This window comes from Myotis nattereri (assembly GCF_964212035.1).
Source record: "Myotis nattereri genome assembly, chromosome: 10".
NCBI lineage: Eukaryota > Metazoa > Chordata > Mammalia > Chiroptera > Vespertilionidae > Myotis > Myotis nattereri.
The window spans coordinates 54,558,378-54,580,306 of record NC_138085.1 but is presented as its reverse complement, the minus strand read 5'-3'; the positions used below and the strand labels follow the sequence as shown (position 1 = coordinate 54,580,306).

The 21,929-nt window shown below is 38.3% G+C and overlaps 1 protein-coding gene across 1 annotated transcript in view; it reads right to left on the bottom strand.

Annotated features, from left to right (window-relative positions):
* The window catches only part of ASB3 (ankyrin repeat and SOCS box containing 3), an 89,513-nt gene that overhangs the window by 3,373 nt on the left and 64,211 nt on the right, over window positions 1-21,929 (bottom strand). The window contains exons 8-9 of the mRNA XM_081100695.1: window positions 14,821-15,078; window positions 9,517-9,650 (exon numbers count right to left, since the gene is read on the bottom strand). Of these exons, the coding sequence (XP_080956821.1) occupies window positions 9,517-9,650; window positions 14,821-15,078 (392 nt within the window). The remainder of the gene's footprint in view (window positions 1-9,516; window positions 9,651-14,820; window positions 15,079-21,929) is intronic.

The window sequence follows — 21,929 nt, the reverse complement described above, 5'->3', positions numbered from 1 at the left end:
GGAGCAAATGGAGTCAGCAGCTGAAACTAGTAACACCCACACCGAATTGGCGAAATTGCTCAGCTGGTGAGACAGTTTGCAGCCGAGAAGAGCAGAACTCCCCAGGAAAGCAGGTCCAAGCAACAGCAACCTCCTGAGCAACACACCCTCTGCCGAGGAACAGCAGCTATACGTGAAACCTCGCCCACCAGCCAGAAGAGCCACCACAGCTGTGAACAGAACCCACCAGAGGAGCTGCTGCCAACTGAAGAGCAGCTGCTACCGCAACCGCCCGAAGAGCAACCACAGATCAAGGAGTCACTGCCACCAAGGGAGCAACCACTGAACGACTCAACGTCTAGATATGTCAGTGAGATCAAACATGGGTAGACAAAGAAACCCCCAAAGGAAAGAGAAGGAGGACTCTCCAGAAAAGCAGCTAAGTAATACAGAGGCATGCAACATGACAGAAAAAGAATTCAGAATAAGGGTCCTAGAGTGCATAAACCGGATGGAGGAAAAAATCGACAACCTCTGCAAGAAGCAAGACGAAACAGATGAAAAAATCGATAACATATGGAAGAAGCTAGAAGAAACAGATGAAAAAATCAACAACTTAAGTAAGACCCAAGAAGAAATGAAGAGTGATATAGCTGCAATGAAAAACTCCATTGAAAGTATCAACAGTAGACTAGGAGAAGCGGAGGACCGAATTAGTGAATTAGAAGACAAGGAAGCAAAACACACCCAAAATGTACTGCAATTGGAGAAAAAAATTAAAAGACAGGAGGAGAGCCTAAGGGAGCTTTGGGACAACATGAAACGAAACAACATACGAATAATAGGAGTACCAGAACAACAAAAGGATGAACAAGGATTAGAAAACCTATTAGAAGAAATAATATCAGAAAACTTCCCTGAGGTGGGGAAGAAAAAAGTCACACATGCCCAGAGAGTCCCAAACAAGGTGAACCCGAAAAGACCCACACCAAGACACATCATAATTACCATGGCAAATGTTCAGGACAAAGAGAGAATCTTACAGGCTGCAAGAGAAAGACGGAAAGTTACATACAAGGGCTCTCCCATTAGATTGTCAAATGATTTCTCAACAGAAACACATCAGGCCAGAAAAGAATGGACTGAAATTTACAAAGTGATGCAAAGCAAAGGACTGAATCCAAGAATACTCTATCCAGCAAGGCTATCATTCAAACTTGAAGGGGAAATAAGAAGCTTCACAGACAAAAAAAGGCTAAGGGAGTTTATCACCACCAAGCCAGCAATGCAAGGAATGCTAAAGGGACTGGTATAAAAATAAGAAATAAAAAGCTCAGAAAGAAAACAGCCACACAAAAACAGAAATGGCTACAAACAAGTACCTTTCAATAATAACTTTAAACGTAAACGGACTAAATGCTCCAAACAAAAGACATCGAGTGGCTGAATGGATAAAAAAACATGACCCATACATCTGCTGTCTACAAGAAACCCACCTCATTAGAAGGGACTCACACAGACTGAAAGTGAAAGGATGGAAAAATATCTTTCAGGCAAATGGAAAGGAAAAGAAAGCTGGGGTAGCAATACTTATATCGGACAAAATAGACCTCAAAGTGAAGGCCATAACAAGAGATAAGGAAGGCCACTTCATAATACTAAAGGGATCAATACAACAAGAAGATATAACTCTGGTAAACATATATGCACCCAATGCAGGAGCACCCAAATTCATAAAAAAACTCCTGGAAGATATCAAAGGAGAGATCGACAACAATACAATCATAGTAGGGGACTTTAATACACCACTGACAGCACTGGATAAGCCCTCTAGACAAACAATCAGCAAAGATACAGCAATCCTAAATGACTCACTAGATCAGATGGACTTAATAGACATCTTCAGAACACTCCACCCCAAAGCCAGGGAATATACATTCTACTCAAATGCTCATAAGACATATTCAAAAATAGACCATATATTGGGTCACAAGCAAAGTATCCCCAAATTCAAGAAGATTGAAATCATAAAAAGCATCTTCACAGACCACGATGGCATAATATTAGAAATAAACTACAATAAAAACAACCAAAAATACTCAAACACCTGGAAGCTGAATAGCATGCTATTAAATATTGATTGGGTTACCAATGAGATCAAAGAAGAAATTAAAAACATTCTGGAAACTAATGACAATGAAAACACAACAATCCAAAACCTATGGGACAAAATGAAAGCAGTCTTGAGAGGGAAGTTTATAGCTCTACAGGCCTATCTCAAAAAACAAGAAAACATGGTAGTAAATCATCTAACTCTACAACTCAAAGAATTAGAAAGAGAGCAACAAGAAAACCCCAGAGTGAGCAGAAGGAAGGAAATAATAAAGATTAGAGCAGAAATAAATGACATAGAGACCAAAAAAACAATACAGAAAATCAATGAAACCAAGAGCTGGTTCTTTGAAAGGATAAACAAGATTGACAAACCTCTAGCCAGACTCACCAAGAAGCAAAGAGAGAGGACCCAAATAAACAAAATCAGAAACGATAGAGGCGAAATAACAACAGACCCCACAGAAATACAAATGATCATTAAAAAATACTATGGACTGCTCTACTCCAATAAACTAGACAACCTGGAGGAAATGGACAAATTCCTAGAAAAATACAACATTCCAAAACTCAATCAGGAAGAATCTAAAAATCTCAACAGGCCAATAACTATGGAAGAAATTGAAGCAGTCATCAAAAAGCTTCCATCAAACAAAAGCCCAGGACCAGACGGCTTCACAGGGGAGTTTTACCAAACATTCAAGGAAGAACTAAAACCTATCCTCCTCAGACTACTACAAAAAATTCAAGAGGAAGGAACACTTCCAAGCTCATTCTATGAAGCCAGCATCACCCTAATACCAAAACCAGGTAAAGACAACACAATGAAAGAGAACTACAGGCCAATATCCCTCATGAACATAGATGCCAAAATCCTCAACAAAATCTTAGCAAATCGGATCCAGCAGTACATCAGAAAGATCATACACCATGACCAAGTAGGATTTATCCCAGGGATGCAAGGATGGTACAATATCCGCAAATCAATAAACGTGATACATCACATAAACAAACTGAAAGAAAAAAACCACATGGTCATATCAATTGATGCAGAAAAAGCATCTGACAAAATTCAACACCCATTTTTGATAAAAACTCTCAGCAAGGTGGGAGTAGAAGGATCATACCTCAACATAATAAAAGCCATATATGACAGGCCCACAGCCAACATCATACTCAATGGGCAAAAACTAACACCATTTCCCCTAAGAACAGGAACAAGACAGGGATGCCCCCTCTCACCACTCCTGTTCAACATAGTACTGGAAGTGTTAGCCATTGCAATTCGGCAAGAAGAAGAAATAAAAGGCATCCAAATTGGAAAAGAGGAAGTAAAACTGTCCTTATTTGCAGACGACATGACACTATACATACAAAACCCCAGAGACTCCATCCAAAAGCTACTAGACTTAATACATGAATTTGGCAATGTAGCAGGATACAAAATTAACCCCAAGAAATCTGAGGCATTTCTATACACCAGTAGTGAACTTTCAGAAAGAGAGATTATAAAAGCAATCCCGTTTACCATTGCACCAAAAAAATTAAGCTACCTAGGAATCAACTTAACTAAAGAGGTAAAAGACCTCTACTCAGAAAACTACAGGACGTTGAAAAAAGATATAGAGGAAGACATAAACAGATGGAAGAACATACCGTGTTCCTGGATTGGTAGAATCAACATCATTAAAATGTCCATACTACCTAAAGCAATCTATAAATTCAACGCACTTCCCATTAAAATACCAACGGCATACTTCAGAGATCTAGAACGAACTCTCCAAAAATTCATCTGGAATAAAAAAAGACCCCGAATAGCTGCAGCAATCCTGAAAAAGAACAAAGTAGGTGGGATCTCAATACCAGATATCAAGTTGTATTACAAAGCCACTGTTCTCAAAACTGCCTGGTACTGGCACAAGAATAGGCATATAGATCAATGGAATAGAATAGAGAGCCCAGAAATCGGCCCGAACCAATATGCTCAATTAATATTTGACAAAGGAGGCAAGAACATACAATGGAGCCAAGATAGTCTCTTCAATAAATGGTGTTGGGAAAATTGGACAGATATATGCAAGAAAATGAAACTAGACCACCAACTTACACCATACACAAAAATAAACTCAAAATGGATAAAGGACTTAAATGTACGACAGGAAACCATAAAAATTCTAGAAGAATCCAAAGGCAACAAAATCTCAGACATATGCCGAAGCAATTTCTTCACTGACACAGCTCCTAGGGCACTTGAAACTAAAGAGAAAATAAACAAATGGGACTTCATCAAAATAAAAAGCTTCTGCACAGCAAAAGAAACCATCAACAAAACAACAAGAAAACCCACTGTGTGGGAAAACATATTTGCCAATGTCATATCTGATAAGGGCCTAATCTCCAAAATTTATAGGGAACTCATACAACTCAACAAAAGGAAGATAAACAATCCAATCAAAAAGTGGGCAAAGGACCTAAATAGACACCTTTCAAAAGAGGACATTCAGAAAGCCAAGAGACATATGAAAACATGCTCAAAGTCACTAATCATCCGAGAGATGCAAATCAAAACTACAATGAGGTATCATCTCACACCTGTCAGACTGGCTATCATCAACAAATCAACAAACGACAAGTGCTGGAGAGGATGTGGAGAAAAAGGATCACTTGTGCACTGCTGGTGGGAATGCAGACTGGTGCAGCCACTATGGAAGACAGTATGGAGTTTCCTTAAAAAACTGAAAATGGAACTCCCATTTGACCCTGTGATCCCACTTCTAGGAATATATCCCAAGAAACCAGAAACACCAATCAGAAAGGATATATGCACCCCTATGTTCATAGCAGCACAATTCACCATAGCTAAGATCTGGAAACAGCCTAAGTGCCCATCAGTAGATGAATGGATTAGAAAACTGTGGTACATCTACACGATGGAATACTATGCTGCTGTAAAAAGGAAGGAACTCTTACCATTTGCAACGTCATGGATGGAACTGGAGAGCATTATGCTAAGTGAAATAAGCCAGTCAATGAAGGAAAAATACCACATGATCTCACTCATTCATGGATAATAGAGACCATTATAAACTTTTGAACAATAATAGATACAGAGGCAGAGCAGCCTCAAACAGATTGTCAAACTGCAGCAGGAAGGCAGGGGAGGGTTGGGGGGCAGGAGGTAGGGGGGTAAGAGATCAACTAAAGGACTTGTATGCATGCATATAAGCATAACCAATGGACATAAGACACTGGGGGATAGGGGAGGCTAGGGGACTGTCTAGGGCGGGGTGATAAAATGGACACATATGTAATACCCTTTGTAATACTTTAAGCAATAAAATAAAAAAAAAAAAAAAAGAAATGTAAAACGATTATCTGATTTTGTACATAAACCTAAGCTAAAAAAAGATGAGTATTTTCTTAAACCATGAGTCATAGACTCCCCATTATAAATCAGACTACATACTGGTAATCTATAATATATAACATATTTATTTCCAGCGTTTTCGTGTCTTTATCTCATTTAAACTTTACCCCGTTCTGTAAACTTAAAGGAAGAATCATCACTCTCACTCCTAAAATGGGAAAACACTGGTGAAGGGAGCACTGGAGGAATTAGCAAGAGTACATATGAGGAGCATACCCAAACTGCAACTACCACCCCCACCTAGTTTTCCAAAGGAGTAAGCAGGTTCAATTTCAAGTAGGTTAACTATGTTCAATTATTACCTATTACTAGGGTGGGGAACCTTTTCTCTGCCTAGGCCCTAGGGCCACTTGGATATTTATAACATCATTCAAGGGACATACAAAATTATCCACTTGAAAATTAGCCTGCTATATTTGGTCAAACATTCAATTAACTCACCCTAATGCTTTGGCAGGGCCAGACCAAATGATTTCACAGGCCTTATATGGCCTGCAGGCCGGACATTCCCCACCCCTGACAAAAAAGTAAGTCTCTTTACCCAATGAGATCAAGAACAATAATTGGTCCTAAATCACAAATGTCATAAATGTCCCTGGTGGGGAAAGAAGTATGTTGGCTGCAAACACTGAGCATGCCATGGGCACAGATTGATGAGACTGACAGAGGAACTGACAAGTGCATGGGTAAAAGTGAGGTTGGCTGTTAAATTGACATCTATCTCTTCATTCTGCATGTTCTTATTAATGTAGATCCCTTGTACACAGCCAGAATAAAGATAAAAGGTGGCTGTGTGGCCCAGAGAGCTGCTCACTCAGGGATAAGGGATCCTTAGTGCTTCTCCAGCTTCTCCATTTTGACAGACTATGCTCGCTTACAAACTCCTTGGGCTGTCTGAGGGGAGCTCCTCTGCTGCCCCACAGCTTTCTGCAGTGCTGATAAGCCTTTCCAGGTCACCTGACTGCATCACGGTAACCCTCCCTTTAAAGCTAAATAAACTATTTGTTTGTTTATGCTAATATATGTGTGGAAGCTTAATCATTTGCAATCAAGCCAAATTGGACCAGTACACATTTGTTATGGAAAGCTTAAGTGACCCGCCCATGTTGACACTGTCAATCAACAAATCTGATACCAGAATCAAGTGATTTGACTTTAAGTCTAAGGTTCTTTAAACTGTGATCAAACCTAAAATAATTCTCTAACATCTTCTAAGCCACTGAAACTTTTAAGAGATCTTTCCACTTAATAATAATAATAATTATTATTATTATTTTTTAAAAAAGGAAATAGCATAGTTATTTCAGATTTTGGCCCTAACTTTAATTGCACCATTTTGATCTCCCCGCCCCTCCATGAGCACAATAGATCACTGGCCTAATGAACAATTGGAGGTCTAAACCATATTCATTTGAACTGAAGCAGTCTTTCATCTGTAGATTATTAACACAGATAATAATATGCCCATCACTGCCATCTTAGTTTATTATGCCAGTGAATAAGGGAATTTTATAATCATCTATGTGGTATTTCAAATCACACAAAATTCCTGTGAAAGTTTCAGTGATGAAGAGCATTCCCAGATGTGTTGCCACGAGGCTGAGAAGATGGAGCCATGCCCTGCATTTAGAGTATGAAAAAGCCCAGAAGCTGTAGGTAAAACACACTTTCATGAAAACCTGTTAAAACCAGATTTCAATTTATTAAATAAATCTCTTTCTTCTTGGAGTGTGATACTAATCATAGTTAGAAAATTATGTCTGAAATCATGCTGTACTTTTAAGTTACTTTTCTGACCAAATCATTTTTAATTATGTTAAATCAAATTTATCTATAGATCTACTAGCAGACAGGCAACCTTTAACTTTTCATTCTTATATAGAATTCTCCAATTTTGTTCATTTGGTTGTATGTACTGACAGAAGAACAATCCCAAATAGGATACTTGTTATAGGAAGTTTTATTAAAATCAAAACAATGATCAAAATAAACCCAATTCTTAATGCATCATGCTTATTAATGCCAACTTTACAATAGCACAGAACTGCACATACATCACACATACCCACTATCTATACCTCCCACAACCATGCATCTCTGGCCTGCCCTCCTGCCAACATTCAAATGATCTAAGATGATGACTATTACCTTACACAAGCTCTACCTAGTGCCTAAATAAGAAGCCCTTGGTGGAGCCAGTCTATTGCAGGGTAATGTACTCATACACAATTTTGACCTTCATCTGGACAAACTTGCTGCATGTTAAAGTCTTCGGAGTAAACGCTCGCATATCTTTACTGATAAGCTGCAGTAATTTTCCCATTTGGCATATGCTTCCTCTTTTGATTTTTTGTTCCCAAGTCCATTGCCCATAGTCTATCTGTTCTGGATGGATAACTGTTCTCTACTGCTGAAGATACATAATTAGTAAAAGCACATGCAATTCTCAACATTAAGAATTGCATGCCAGTGAGTTTTCCAACATTACCATTTTAAAAACTCTGTACTAGAAGGCTCAGAGAATCCAGATTACTTTTTTCTTCCACAGAAACCTCTCCAACAGTTTGAATATATCTCAGTTCAAGAGCATATTTTCCTGAATGTCTGTTTTTGATTGAGAAAATTTACTTAAATGTAATTATCTGAGAAATAAGACATTTCTACATATGCATAAGTTCACTTGTTAAAAACCTATTCAACATGTTTTATGTAGTTACATTTCATGTAAAAATAGCAGTGAAGAAATAATTTTCTTAACTTAAGATACATAATCTGGTTAACAAAATGAAGTTAAAGTAAAATAAATCTAAATACAAAATAGGAATATTTTGCATATATTATGTTTAAACTGGTTTCCTTGTATAAAATCTCCTACTACATGCTCTGTAATTGTTTTAATTAGCTTGTAAACTTTTTTTAAAAGAATATTATATTGATTTTTAGAGAGAGAGGAAAGGAGAAGAGAGAATCATCAATGTGAGTGTGTAACATGGATCAGCTGCCTTCTGCATGCCTCCTACTGTGGATCGAGCCCATAACCTGGGCATGTGGCCTCATCGGGAATCGAACCAGTAACCTCTCAGTGCACAGAATGGTGCCCAACTGAGCCACACTAGCCAGGACTTAAAAACTTTTTAATAAGCTAGAGTAAGTTGAGAAGTTATTTTAAAACAGTCATAAAATATCGATTTGAGAGTAAATTGAGAATTTGTTTTAAAACAGTCATATAAAATATCAATCAGCCCTAACCGGTTTGGCTCAGTGGATAGAGCGTCGGCCTGCGGACTCAAGGGTCCCGGGTTCGATTCCAGTCAAGGGCATGTACCTTGGTTGCGGGCACATCCCCAGTAGGGAGTGTGCAGGAGGCAGCTGATCGATGTTTCTCTCTCATCAATGTTTCTAATTCTCTATCCCTCTCCCTTCCTCTCTGTAAAAAATCAATAAAATATTTTTAAAAGTAAATAAATAAAATAAAATATCAATCAATTCACAGAATTTTCACCCAGCTCACCTCCATACTTATACCAACACATCAGCATACATTCAGTAAGTACAGGTAGAAATAAAGGATGGTAATACTTCCTTTTAGAAATGATAAAATACTTAAGAGAGAACACAAATACAAACACATCCTGGAAAAGAAAATTAAGTTTAGCATTTTTCTAACAAACTAAACATTCACTAACAAGATTTTTAGGACTCATTTTGTTTACATAATCCTTACTAAAGTTAAAAGGATATCATTAAATAAAAATATCAGTAAATACCTCCTTTTCTTTATATGCCCCTTAGGCTAACCTTATAAAATCAGATATGATTTTTGTTGAAGGAAATTACTATCATCCCCCTCCCAGTCCCATCCTTTCTCCACATAAAGAAAATGCAAATGATGCCCTACTTAATATATTCTCCGACAACTCTCATTACTTAAAATTACAATATAACTAGAGAAGAGAAGAAAACATAGTCATGTGTCTCTAAAAATTGTACTTTCTTACCAATATGTTGCTGTAGAGCCCACGAGGAGTTTGAGACACGAGTAGAGAGCTTCTTTTCAACAGCTGGAGGAAGTCTCCTCCAATTAGTAAACTCCAAAGTAAAGATAAGGGTGTCATCGCTGACTGAGTCAGTCCTGTATTAGCAAGATGTTAATGCACCATTAGACACCAAATACATCAAGGATTCATCCTGAAAATAAACACCACATACCTATTCTTACAACGCCTTACTAAGGAAGGCATAAAACTGCAGTATAGAAAATATTCACGTAACTGGAGGCAAGTTCAGTGGATATGAATAATCATCTACAGGTTCTTAAAGCAAACTGAATTGACTCTGTTTAACAGATGACAAGAGGAAACTACTCTCAGAGAGGGTGGCAACTTTCCTTCCAACTCCCCAGCAGCAGTGTCAAGAAAAGACAGAGACAGCAACCAGTGTCCTCAGCAGATTTGCCATTATCTCCTCCCAACTGGACCATCTTGCTTTAAAAGTCCTAAGAGGATAAAGCCCAAATACCCAAATTATCCCTAAACTAAGTATACGGGAGAGACAGCTTGCTTCTGCCCAACTCCCAGGGATGTGCAACTGTTCTCCTCTAAGAACCTTGTGCATTATAGATTCAGCTCTAACGAATTTAGCAGAATCAGTTCTGTCTCTAAGAACCAAAAGCAAGTCTTCAGAACAGTTCTCTCTCTATTTCTAAAAACTAATTTCAGATTTCCTACCAACCTACCCAAAAGAGACTTCCCCAAATTTTATAAGCATTTGAATCTAATGGAAAGGGCACTGGTCTAGGACAGTTTCTGAGTTCTAATATTACCTCCACTATTTACAACATGTTGCGAAAATTCTTCAAGTCCTTGATCCCGGTCCTCTAAAATGAGAATAATACTCAACCTATTTCAGGGGACTAATTGTGAAAATAATATGAGAAAATACAATAAACATACTTTTAAAACTATAAAATGTTATATAAATGTTTGATATTACTAGAAACTGGTTTGAAATTTTCATTAGGCCTGATAACATGAAATATAGTCAAAGTGTAATGAGAACTATACATTCTAACAATTACTCAATTAGGTACTCAATTAGGTACTCCCCTACCATCACACTGTCTGAAGAAAAAGAAAATGATTAAGGCCTCTAGTAATTACTTTAAAAAGAGAAATTCTTTTCAAGGTCGTTTTTTTGGTTTGTTTATTTTTTGGATTCATTATTGAGCAAGGACTAAAGAAGGGGGGGAAATAAAAAGAAAAAAAAGAAACTAAATAAAATGCTCTAAACTTGTCATCTCAAAGACAATTTACTTTTTATAATTCAGGGTCAAAGTATCCTTGAAATGACTGATCAGAGTATGAAAATTATTTCCCAGATTCTTAATTCTCTAATATGCAAACTTCTATATAACAAAGAACTCAATGTTGCACAAATGCCTTGGGAAAACATTTTACTTCTAAAGAACCTTTCAATGAAATCACAACTTTGAGGAAATACTAGAACAAATAAAATGATAAAGTACATTCAAGGGCAAAAAAATCTCCTTGACTTTCTAGGAACCCCACACCAAGGTTACTTGGCTTTGGTTCCTTATTTCTTTTGTAATGGTTTCATTTTTCTGCATCAATGTGCTTTAAGTCACACTGGGACCAAATACTAAGTCATTTTTATTCAGTTATCTAAACACACACAAGAAATAACCCTGTTTACACAGCTTTAGATAAAATAACTAATTTTACCAATGCTGATAATGCCACTAAAAATGTATTGTTACTGTACTACTATGACCATTATGTTGTACGAAGAAGTTGTACAATCATAAATGAATGACAGTTAATCAACTAAATGCACGGATGACATTTACTTTCTATTACTTATTACATTCAGTTGGAGGCACCTAGTGTTGCATTTAAAGTTGAAAAAAATATTTCAACTCTGTAGATTATATTGTGATAGGCAATTATTCAGCCAGATACATTTTTAAAGAACATTTAAGACAAAAAATACCTAGGAAAGACATTTATAATTTACATGACAAAGATTAAGCAACTGACTTTCATGTGATATAAATAAGATATAACCAAAATCCACTTTAACAGCATATTGGAATTTTATGGGAGAATTTTTCTTATAACAGCTCTATCTATGAATGTAAATTTGATCAGAGGAAGCAAAACATTTATCATATTCAGTGTAAACACTGGCTTTATCCATTCAATAGAAGATCAGAAAACAAAAATTTGACCATATTAAGCATTTTTTTTGAATCGAAATTTTCTAATGAATATAAAGTGTCCCCTTCTGAGTAAACCATATGCAATTGGCATTCTCAGTTCAAATAGCTGCAAGTTTTACAATTTACTTCAAAGAAATTTGTAGTTTATAGGTTCTTAATTCCTTTATATCCTAACCCATCCAATAAATACAGCTTATACTATATTTAATGGCTTATTACCACAAAAATTATCAAATGGGCTATTCACATTGAGGAGAGGGAGGCCTCTCAGAACTGAATGGAAGAGTATATTTTACAAAACCTTCTAGGAGAATAAATAATTCCCTCTCCTTCCAGTAGTCTATGTAATTGGCTGAGGAAGAAAGGAAAAAAGGCAATATTTAATTTTTCCCCCTGCATAGGTTCTTCCTAATTGAGGAGCAAACCAGAGCAAGGTAATATGGCATAGATCCCCCCAGGATAGGCAAACAATTAAAATACCTGAAATCACATGATATAATCAACATATCCCCATGGATACACAGACTAAGGCAGCATAGCACAGTGGTTAGAAAGACAGACTTGAGCGACAAAAAGGACAACCTGGGTTCAAAACTAAGCTCTACTAACTAGCTGTGTGAGCTTGGCAAGTATGTTAATTACTGTACCTCAATTGTAAAATAAAAATAATAGTATCCAGTGTATTTTATAGTAAACTAGAGGCCTGGGGCATGAATTCTTGCACCAGTGGGGTCCCTCGGCCTGGCCTGCGGGATTGGACTGAAACCAGCTCTCCAACGTCCCCTGAGGGGTCATGGATTGCAAGAGGGTGCAGGCCAGGCCGAGGGACCCCACCAGTACACGATTGGGGCCAGGGAGGGATGCAGGATGTTGGCCAGCCAGGGAGGGACCACGGGAGGGCTCCAGGGAGTGTCCAGACCATCATACTCAGTCCTGATTGGTCAGACCCCCAGCAGCAAGCTAATCTACTGGTCGGAGTGTCTGCCCCCTGGTGGTCAGTGCATATCATAGCGACTGGTCAACCGGTGGACTGTTTGCCCCCTGGTGGTCAGTGCACGTCATAGCAAGTGGTTGAGCAGCCTTAGCATATCATTAGCATATTACACTTTGATTGGTTGAACGGACAACCAGACACTTAGCATATTAGGCTTTTATTATGTAGGATAAGTTACTATAAAGAACTTAAAATAATGCCTACCATGTGTTAGGTAGTATTCTAAGTGTTGGTTAAAGAAATAAACTAGAAACTAGAAATAGATATACTAGAAACCAGAGAACTGAAAGTAACAGGCAAGTAATATGGAGTTGAGTTAGTAGCTTCAGTAGGAGAACACAAAGAGTGTGGCTGAGAAGAAAGTGGTGCCTTGGGGACAAGCACCAAGTGAGGGAAGAGAGTAAAGGGGACTCACTGTCAAGGCTGTCTGTCCACAGCCACCCGCCTTTTGGGGCTGGATTTCCAGCTAGAGTCAGAGAGTAAATACTAGAATGGTGAGGGGCAACTGCAGCTAGCTGTCAGGCACCCAAACACAACAATAAAATTCACTAAGTAAAATGTTATGGGTACTTAAATAGCTTTGTTAACAGCTAGACACCACATTCATTAGCAAATATTTATATCTCAGTTGCATGTGTGTGTGTAAGTGTGTATCTGTTAATAAGACAAGTACAGTATACATATACAAATAACTTTTTAAAATCAAAGATTTCTAAATAAACTGCCAATAATCTTTTTTTCATTCAATTTGTCTTAAAAATACAATGTTTCAGTGAAACTGTATTGAAAAGATATAGCGGGAAGTGCACAAATGAGCATTTGACAGATAACTATGTATTAATCAGCTGTTGGAGAAAGGAGTGAATACTATCAGGGACTCAACTTGCTGTAAAATAAACAAAAAGTAACGTGGAGATGAGAATGTGTATCTAAATTTTGCTTTTGCTTCTATATTCCTCAAACCACCTACAACAAAGTCCTAGGCAGAAAGTCTCTGCTTAATGAAAATTCCTGAATTCTTTACAATGGCAGATATAATAAAAAAGTGAAATACTGGAATATTGCCAAATAAAGATCTGTTCTTCGCAGACAGATGGGGAAACTACCTAAATTTACAAGTAGGGACCATTTAGTTACCTGAATGAACCTCTTTTGAAAAGATAAACAACAAGATATCAAAATACTTTTCTGCTGACACAGAAAATCTCAAAATATGTCTAAACATTATTTTAGTAAATGGTAGTTTCTGAAGTACAAAACTTAAGCCTTCTAGAATGTTTTATTGAAATTTTATAAAATTAAAATATCCCTATCCTCTATTTTCCTAGGGAGTTATATTTTATCTTCCCACTTGAATTATCAGGTCAAAAGAGTTTTCTCACTGCTACAAGTTCCTTCACAGCCCTGACTAGACACTGACAACTTTTGCAAAGGCTGGAGGCTGGGAATGGTTTTCCTCTTCTTGCCCAAGAAAAATCCTGACCCAACTTTCATATAATCACTCATAGAGGCTACCCTTCTGAGAAACTACCTGAAGTAAACAAGTTTCATCCTCAGCTACTTCAGAAACTAGTATTTATCAAGGGAGACAAAGTTCAAATCAACAAAATGCTGTACAACAGGAGTACTCAGTCTAGCTGACTAGGGGATACCAGAAATCTATAAAGCAGCTACAACCATGCTGTCAGAGGATTTTAACAGGGGCATGAGCAGTGGTCTACATAGAAGAAATATCCTCTCAGAAGAGTTTACTGGCATGAATACAATCAGGGACTCAACCTGCTGTAAACTAAACAAAAAGTTAAGTGGGATGAGAATGTGTATCTAAACTTTGCTTTGCTTCTATAGTCCATAGGCATAATCCCTTTCTACTCCCTTCCAGTCATGTCCGACCTTTTTCTAGGAATCTATCCCTACATTCAATCTCGCTATTAGCAGCCCCCCAATCCAGCCATGAGAGTCACATACACACACACTCTCACCCCAACACCAGATCTCAAGAAATGGAGGGAACTTAAATATAGTATATTCACTCAAAAAGGTAAGTTCCACTATTGTACGATTTCTTACCAAGAACTGCATAGAAGATTCAGTGGGTCAAATCCAGCAAGCAGGAGAGATGGCAACCATTCCTTATATTTCGTCTGTGCTTTAACTGCATGATTTATAAATTCAGACATATGGTTCCATGGTGCCAATGGGCAACCTTTCCTCAAAAAGTGACGAAATACTGAAAATTTCTCATACTTCAGGCAGTATGCCAAATGAAGTTCATTTAGCTGGACTCCATATTTCAAAAGAATATTCACAATTCCAAAAAATTCACAGCTCCACCACAAAAAAAAGAGAAAAAGAAGTTAGACTTTTACATAAAAAATAAAAGTTACAAATAATTACTAGTAGTTACAGCTGGAAAATAAGAACAGCAGATGGGACAGTGGATGATTTTTACATATCTAGTACATTTGAGAGTAGGGGACTAGGGACAAGGGAGCATTTTACTTTTTAATTTCCACCCCCTTGCATGGTTTTTAATTTTTAACTATAAGCAAATAGTGCCCTTAGAGTTCTAAATATTCATCTTAAATAATTTTAAAGATTATCATTGACAAATAGAAAACTTCTCAAAACTGTGGTATTTTTTTAAATATATTTTTATTGGTTTCAGAGAGGGAGGGAGAGGGAGAGAGAAAGATAGAAACATGATGGAAGAGGGAATCATTGATTGGCTGCCCCCTGCACTAACCCCACTGGGGATCAAGCCCGCAACCTGGGCATGTGCCCTTTGCAGGAATTGAACCCGGGACCCTTCAGTCTGCAGGCTAACGCTCTATCCGCTAAGCCAAACTGGCAAGGGCAAAACTGTGATATTTTTATACAATTAAGTATCTCTACTACAAAATATTTGCCAAACCAAGTTATTAAACAATGTGATCTGTCTCTAAAGACTCATCCTAGGAATCACCAAAATACCATTTCCTTTAGCAATAACCTTAGTCAATGTCCCCTTCACTTTCAAATTTCTAATGATAAAAAATAATCATCTAGAAAAGCTGTTTTTAATTATCAAACATTTAACTTATAGCTTTATTTCGAAATTAATCTACTTCATCATATACTTTTACAGAATAAAAGTACATCATTTTGTATCTATTAAGCTGTTGCTGTTTTCTTAATATTTTATCATTCAATATCAGTAAGTTCTGGTTAAACTGATTAAAAATAAGTGCAATCCTTTTTTGAGAGAGCTAAGTGGCAAGATGTATCAAAAGAATTATCATAGCAAAGCTGTAAGAGCACAGACTGAAGCCAGCCTGCTCAGCTACCTACTAACCCTGGAACTCTGAATAAGTCACTTAACCTTCCTGGCACACAGAATTAGCATTGTATAAATATTTGTTGCATGAAACATTAGTCCCCGAAAATGATCCATATAAAAAAGGCTCCGAAATGAAAATATCTGAGAAATCCTATAGTACAGAGTGAGTCCAGAAAAGAAATATTGGGTAAACATCTTTTTAAAGAATATGCTGGTTATATTTTCAAATTATATGCTAAAACCTCCAGATACCTGAGAAGAAGTGCCTTTAAAATTAAAGCAAAGAATTCAATTATTAACCTGAAATAAGCACAATAAAAAGTAAAAAATACCCCAAAATCTATAAAGTAGTATAATATTGTAAACATAAGATCACATTTTTGTAGATTCATTCCCCGCTCAGAAATTCACAAAGCATCATCATAAGAAAAAAATTTTAAAGCCCTTCAAGAAAGAAACCTATTTAACATTACTTAACCCTATGTTTCCAAATTAACTATTTTATCCCATGTAATATTCATTAATGATCTATAGAATTAGTATTGTACAAAAACACACTTCGGAAAACCCAGCTCTAAACTTCTTCCAATTACCATATTGCCTTGTGTTAGAAGAGACAAACCACATTCTAAAAGGCTTATAAAACTGCCTAATGCTACATTTATTAACACATTTCCAACAAAACTACCTATAATATGGTGAATAATAAACATAAAATAAACTGGAAAATCATAAAATTTGTCAGCATGCCCTGAGCTTCTGAGAAGATTGAAGGTCTCAAATATATATACAAGCTCCAGAAACACAAGCAACTTCAGTGCTCTATATGACCTTCATTATTGCATGTTATTGAGCAATAGTAGCCCTAGAGCATAGATAACCTTTGGTTAAATAATAAATTGTATAAACAGATTAAAAAGAAAACAGTGCATCCTATTTAACCCTTGCAGAGCACTTGGTCCTGCCTAAAACATTCACAGAGATGTATGGTCCTTGATATTTGGTCCTGTATCAAAATACCCAGAGACATTTGATCCACATCCACCTATTTAACTTATTCCACGTGTCATTACCAGCTAGGCTACCAGGCAGGAAGCATTACTATTGACTAGAGGCCCGGGGCACAAAATTTATGCGGGGGGGGGGGGGGGGGGAGGCGGGGGGTCTCTCAGCCCGGGCTACACTCTCTCCAATCGGGACCCCTTGGGGGATAACCAGCAGTCGGACATCCCTCTCGCAATCCGGGTCCACTGGCTCACTGGCTCCTAACGGCTCACCTGCTTGCCTGCCTGATTGCCCCTAACCCCTCTGCCTGCCTGCCTAATGGCCCCTAACCACTCTCCCCTGCCAGCCTGATCACCCCTAACCGCCTCTGCCTCGCCCCCCGACCGTGGCTTTGTCTGGAAGGACGTCCAGAATGATGTCTGGAAGACGTCCGGTCTATCTGGTCTAATTAGCATATTACCCTTTTATTGGTATAGATAATACAGTCAAAACCAATTACTAGATCAATAAAACATGGTAGTATTTTTATGTATGAACCCACAAGTATAAATAAATATCATGGGCTATCTGAAACCACAGATGTTTTTTAATCATGGACATTTTAGACAGGACCAAATTTGAAGGAACTTTTGCTCTGCCCGGGTAGTTCAGTTGGTTAGAGCATCGTTCTGATATGCCAAAGTTACAGGTTCAATCCCTGGTCAGGGCACATACAAACCAATGAAAGCATAAATAAGTGTAACAACAAATCAATGTTATGTTCGTTCTCTCTCTCTCTCTCTCTCTCTCTCTCTCTCTCTCTCTCTCTCTCAAAAAAGTCAATAAACTTAAAAAAAAAGTCAAGGTCCTTTTGGCTTGTACCAAACGTCTCAGTGGACATTTTGGACAGGACCAAATATCTGCTAATATAAACATCATGAACTAAATGTGACACATTAAGAAACTGCACATTATATAAACAGTGAAAATCATCAAATACTGAAAAAAAGGGGAGGTTTAAAACCTAAAAAAGCAATGTCTGCACCTTATCTTGGGGCCTGCACATTTTCCATTATTTTGCTCTTTGAAGTTTAAAAATTTGCACAGAAACAGTGCCCAGAAAAGAAAGAAGCACAGTAAAAGGAAATTCAACATATTAACAAAATTTATTTTAAACAGAAATGGGCAAACAGCTTGAGCATTTTATGTTCAATTAGCCAACAAAATGTCTAACCAACTTATTAACTGAATGATCAAAGTCCATATAAGTTTTACTGAATGGTTTTCAGCCATTTGCTGAATACAAATACATTAGGTCCTATGTGTGATTATGATGAAGAAAAAGGACACACAATTTCTATAAAATTAATGTGCTAGCAAGGATCAGTATCAATTCAAAAGACAAAATCGGGTTTGTTAAGCCATGATCTCTTCCTACAGTCATATATAAAAGGCGTTAATATTTGTTCAAATTGTCCTGAACTTTCTCAACTTCTCTCTTCTTTTACACATTCTAGATAAAGGAATCTTTTTCTTATATTTTCTCATTTCAGTTGAATTACTCAACTGTGCCCTTGAAAGAATGGCTTTCATGTTACTGTAGCTGTTAACTTTTTAGCCCCAAGGGACAAAGACTGTTTTTGTGCAGTGATGGAGGAGACCTCTTTCCATGAGTAAAGCTAAAGGTCACTGCTTCAAATGGAAGTCATCCTCTCAAAGGGATGCCCAGGAAAAATGTTTCAGGATCTAATCCTGAGCTAAAAAGTTAAATCAGGTGAATAAAACAATAAAGAAGAAAAATCGTAAAACCCAGAGCCATTATTTACATCTATTATTTTTATTACCATATGATATCAACTGTACTATTTGTAAAAGCATATAGAAGAGTTCACTAGAACACGACAGGCCAACAGTGAAAGGCCCACAAATACTAAATATCTAGATCTCAGAGAAATACAAAAAAAAAAAAAAACCACTAAAAAAAACCACAAATAAGAAAATAAAAGTTTTAAACTCATCAACACTTAAAGTCAATAAATTTTTTAAAATGTTGCCAGGGTCCTAGCTGGTTTGGCTCAGTGGATAGAGCATCGACTTGCGGACTGGAGGGTCCCAGTTTCGATTCCAGTCAAGGGCACATGCCCGGGTTGCCTGCCTGGGTTGCCAGTGCGGGGGGCATGCAGGAAGCAGCCAATCAATGAGTCTCTCTCATCACTGATGTTTCTCTCTCTCTCTCTTTCTCCCCCTCTCTCTTCCTTTCTGAAATCAATAAACATATGTATATATATTTATATATATACATATATATATGTTTTTTGGTTTTTTGGTTTTTTTTAAGAATCAAAAATGTTGCCCTGCCAGTGTGGCTCAGTTGGTTGGGCATAGTCTCGTGTACCAAAAGATTGACAGTTGGATTCTTGATCAGGGCACATGCCTAGGTTGCGGCTCAATCCCTGGGAAGGGGTTTGCAAGAGGCAGCCGATTGATGTTTAGCTCTCACATCGATATCTATCTCTCTCTCTCTCTCTCTTTAGAAGTCAATAAAAATATTTAGATAAATAACAATGTTGATTAAACAATTGCTAAATGGAATATAGGAAATTAATACATTATTTCATTAAGGAGCAAGAAAACATAATAGTTATTTCAAATGAAAATTATATTAAATTATCCTTGCTTTAAAAATGGGAATTCTAGGGAGAAACTAAGATGGCAGCATAAACACCGGGAAATTGCTGCTTCCCGCAACAATTGATAAATGCATCAAAAACACAAGGTGGACATCATCCAGAACTACAGGGGGGCTGGCTGAGTGTAAATTCTACAACTAGAAGGAAAGAAAAGCACGCTGAGAGCGGGAGGAGCTGCGGAGGAGGAGTGCAGAGGTATGGGGGCTCGCGCGCGCGCGGAAAGGGTCTGGCACCTGAGGGCGCGGCTGTCTTTTTGAATCCGGAGGGAGACACAAGCTCCCCCAACTGCTCTGAAATCCGGTTCCGGGAAGTCTCTGGGGACCCAGGACTCATACGGGGAGAAACTGGACTTTCTGGCAGCGGGCGAGGTTGAGAGCGGCTTTCCCTCAAGGTGCTTGCAACCATTGCCCGGACACTGGGACTCACGACTCCTTAGGGCGGGGCTGAGGCTCCGCCATAGCTGCTCTCTCCGCCCTTTGATTCCTTGAGACCCCGCCCCGCCCAGGCTGCGGCAGAGGCTTTTGCATATGAATGCCCTGGCCATTTGCAACCTGTAATTACCTAACAAACTGCAGCTGGGCAAGACAGACCTAGAACTTCCAAGAGAAGGCCCAAGGCCCCACAGCGGCTTGCATTGCTTCACAGCTGAGCCTCATCAAGGCACCTCCAAACTCCAAAAAAGGAAGGGGAATCTGCAGTTCTCTTCATAGCTCCTGCTGTGTAACCTCAGGCAGAGACTAAATTAGCACCTCCTTAGATCCAAGAGCCACTGTGCCCAGTGGTCAGAGGGGGGCCATCCAGATCACAACTCCTCAGATCCATAAGGGACACACTCAGGGTGCAGACTCAGTGAGCACCAAAGCCCCACTGAAGCAAGTCTTGCCCCAGAAGGGTGTCTTCAGCACAGAAGTTCTCCCACTGCAGACACAGCTGATTCCCACAGCCAATTGGCCTGGAGGTCAATTCCTCCCAGTGATCCTGCAACAACCAAGGCATAGCTACAACAAGACTGTGCACAAAGCCCACAAGGGGGTGCACCAAGAGTGTCCACCTCAGGTAACTGGGGAGGCTGAGCCACTGGGCCCTACAGGACACCTAGCACACAAAACCACTCTATCAACACAGGGAAGCAGCCAAAATTCGGAGACAAAGAAACAGGTCACAAATGGCAGAAATGGAGAAAAGCAAACGACTGGATATAGAGTTCAAGGCCACGTTTATAAGGTTTTTCAAGAATTTTATGGAAACCGCCGATAAATTTAATGAGTCCCTCAATAAGTATAGTGAGACCATGGAGGACATGAAAAAGGACCAACTAGAAATTAAGCATACACTGACTGAAATAAAGAATAATCTACAGAGATCCAACAGCAGACAAGAGGATCCCAAGAATCAAGTCAAAGATTTGAAATACAAAGAAACAAAAAATACCCAACTGAAAAAGAAAAAAGAAAAGAGATTCCAAAAATATGAAGATAGTGTAAGGAGCCTCTGGGACAACTTCAAGCGTACCAACATCAGAATTATAGGGGTGCCAGAAGAAGAGAGAGGGCAAGATACTGAAAACCTATTTGAAGAAATAATGACAGAAAACTTCCCCTACCTGGTGAAAGAAACATACTTACAAGTCCAGGAAGTGCAGAGAACCCCAAACAAAAGGAATCCAAAGAGGACCACACCAAGACACATCATAATTAAAATGCCAAGAGCAAAAGACAAAGAGAGAATCTTAAAAGCAGCAAGAGAAAGACAGTCAGTTACCTACAAGGGAGTACCCATACGACTGTCAGCTGATTTCTCAACAGAAACCATGCAGGCCAGAAGAGAGTGGCAAGAAATATTCAAAGTGATGAATAGCAAGAACCTACAACCAAGATTACTTTATCCAGCAAAGCTATCATTCAGAATAGAAGGTCAGATAAAGAGCTTCACGGATAAGAAAAAGCTAAAGGAGTTCATCTCCACCAAACCAGCATTATACGAAATGCTGAAAGGTATTCTTTAAGAAGAGGAAGAAGAAAGGAACTCTTACCATTTGCCACAGCATGGATGGAACTGGAGAGCGGATAAATACCACATGATCTCACTCATTTGTGGAATATAATGAACAACATAAACTGATGAACAAGGACTGATCCAGAGACGGAGAGGCATTGATTGGACTGTCGGGCTTTGGAGGGAGGGTA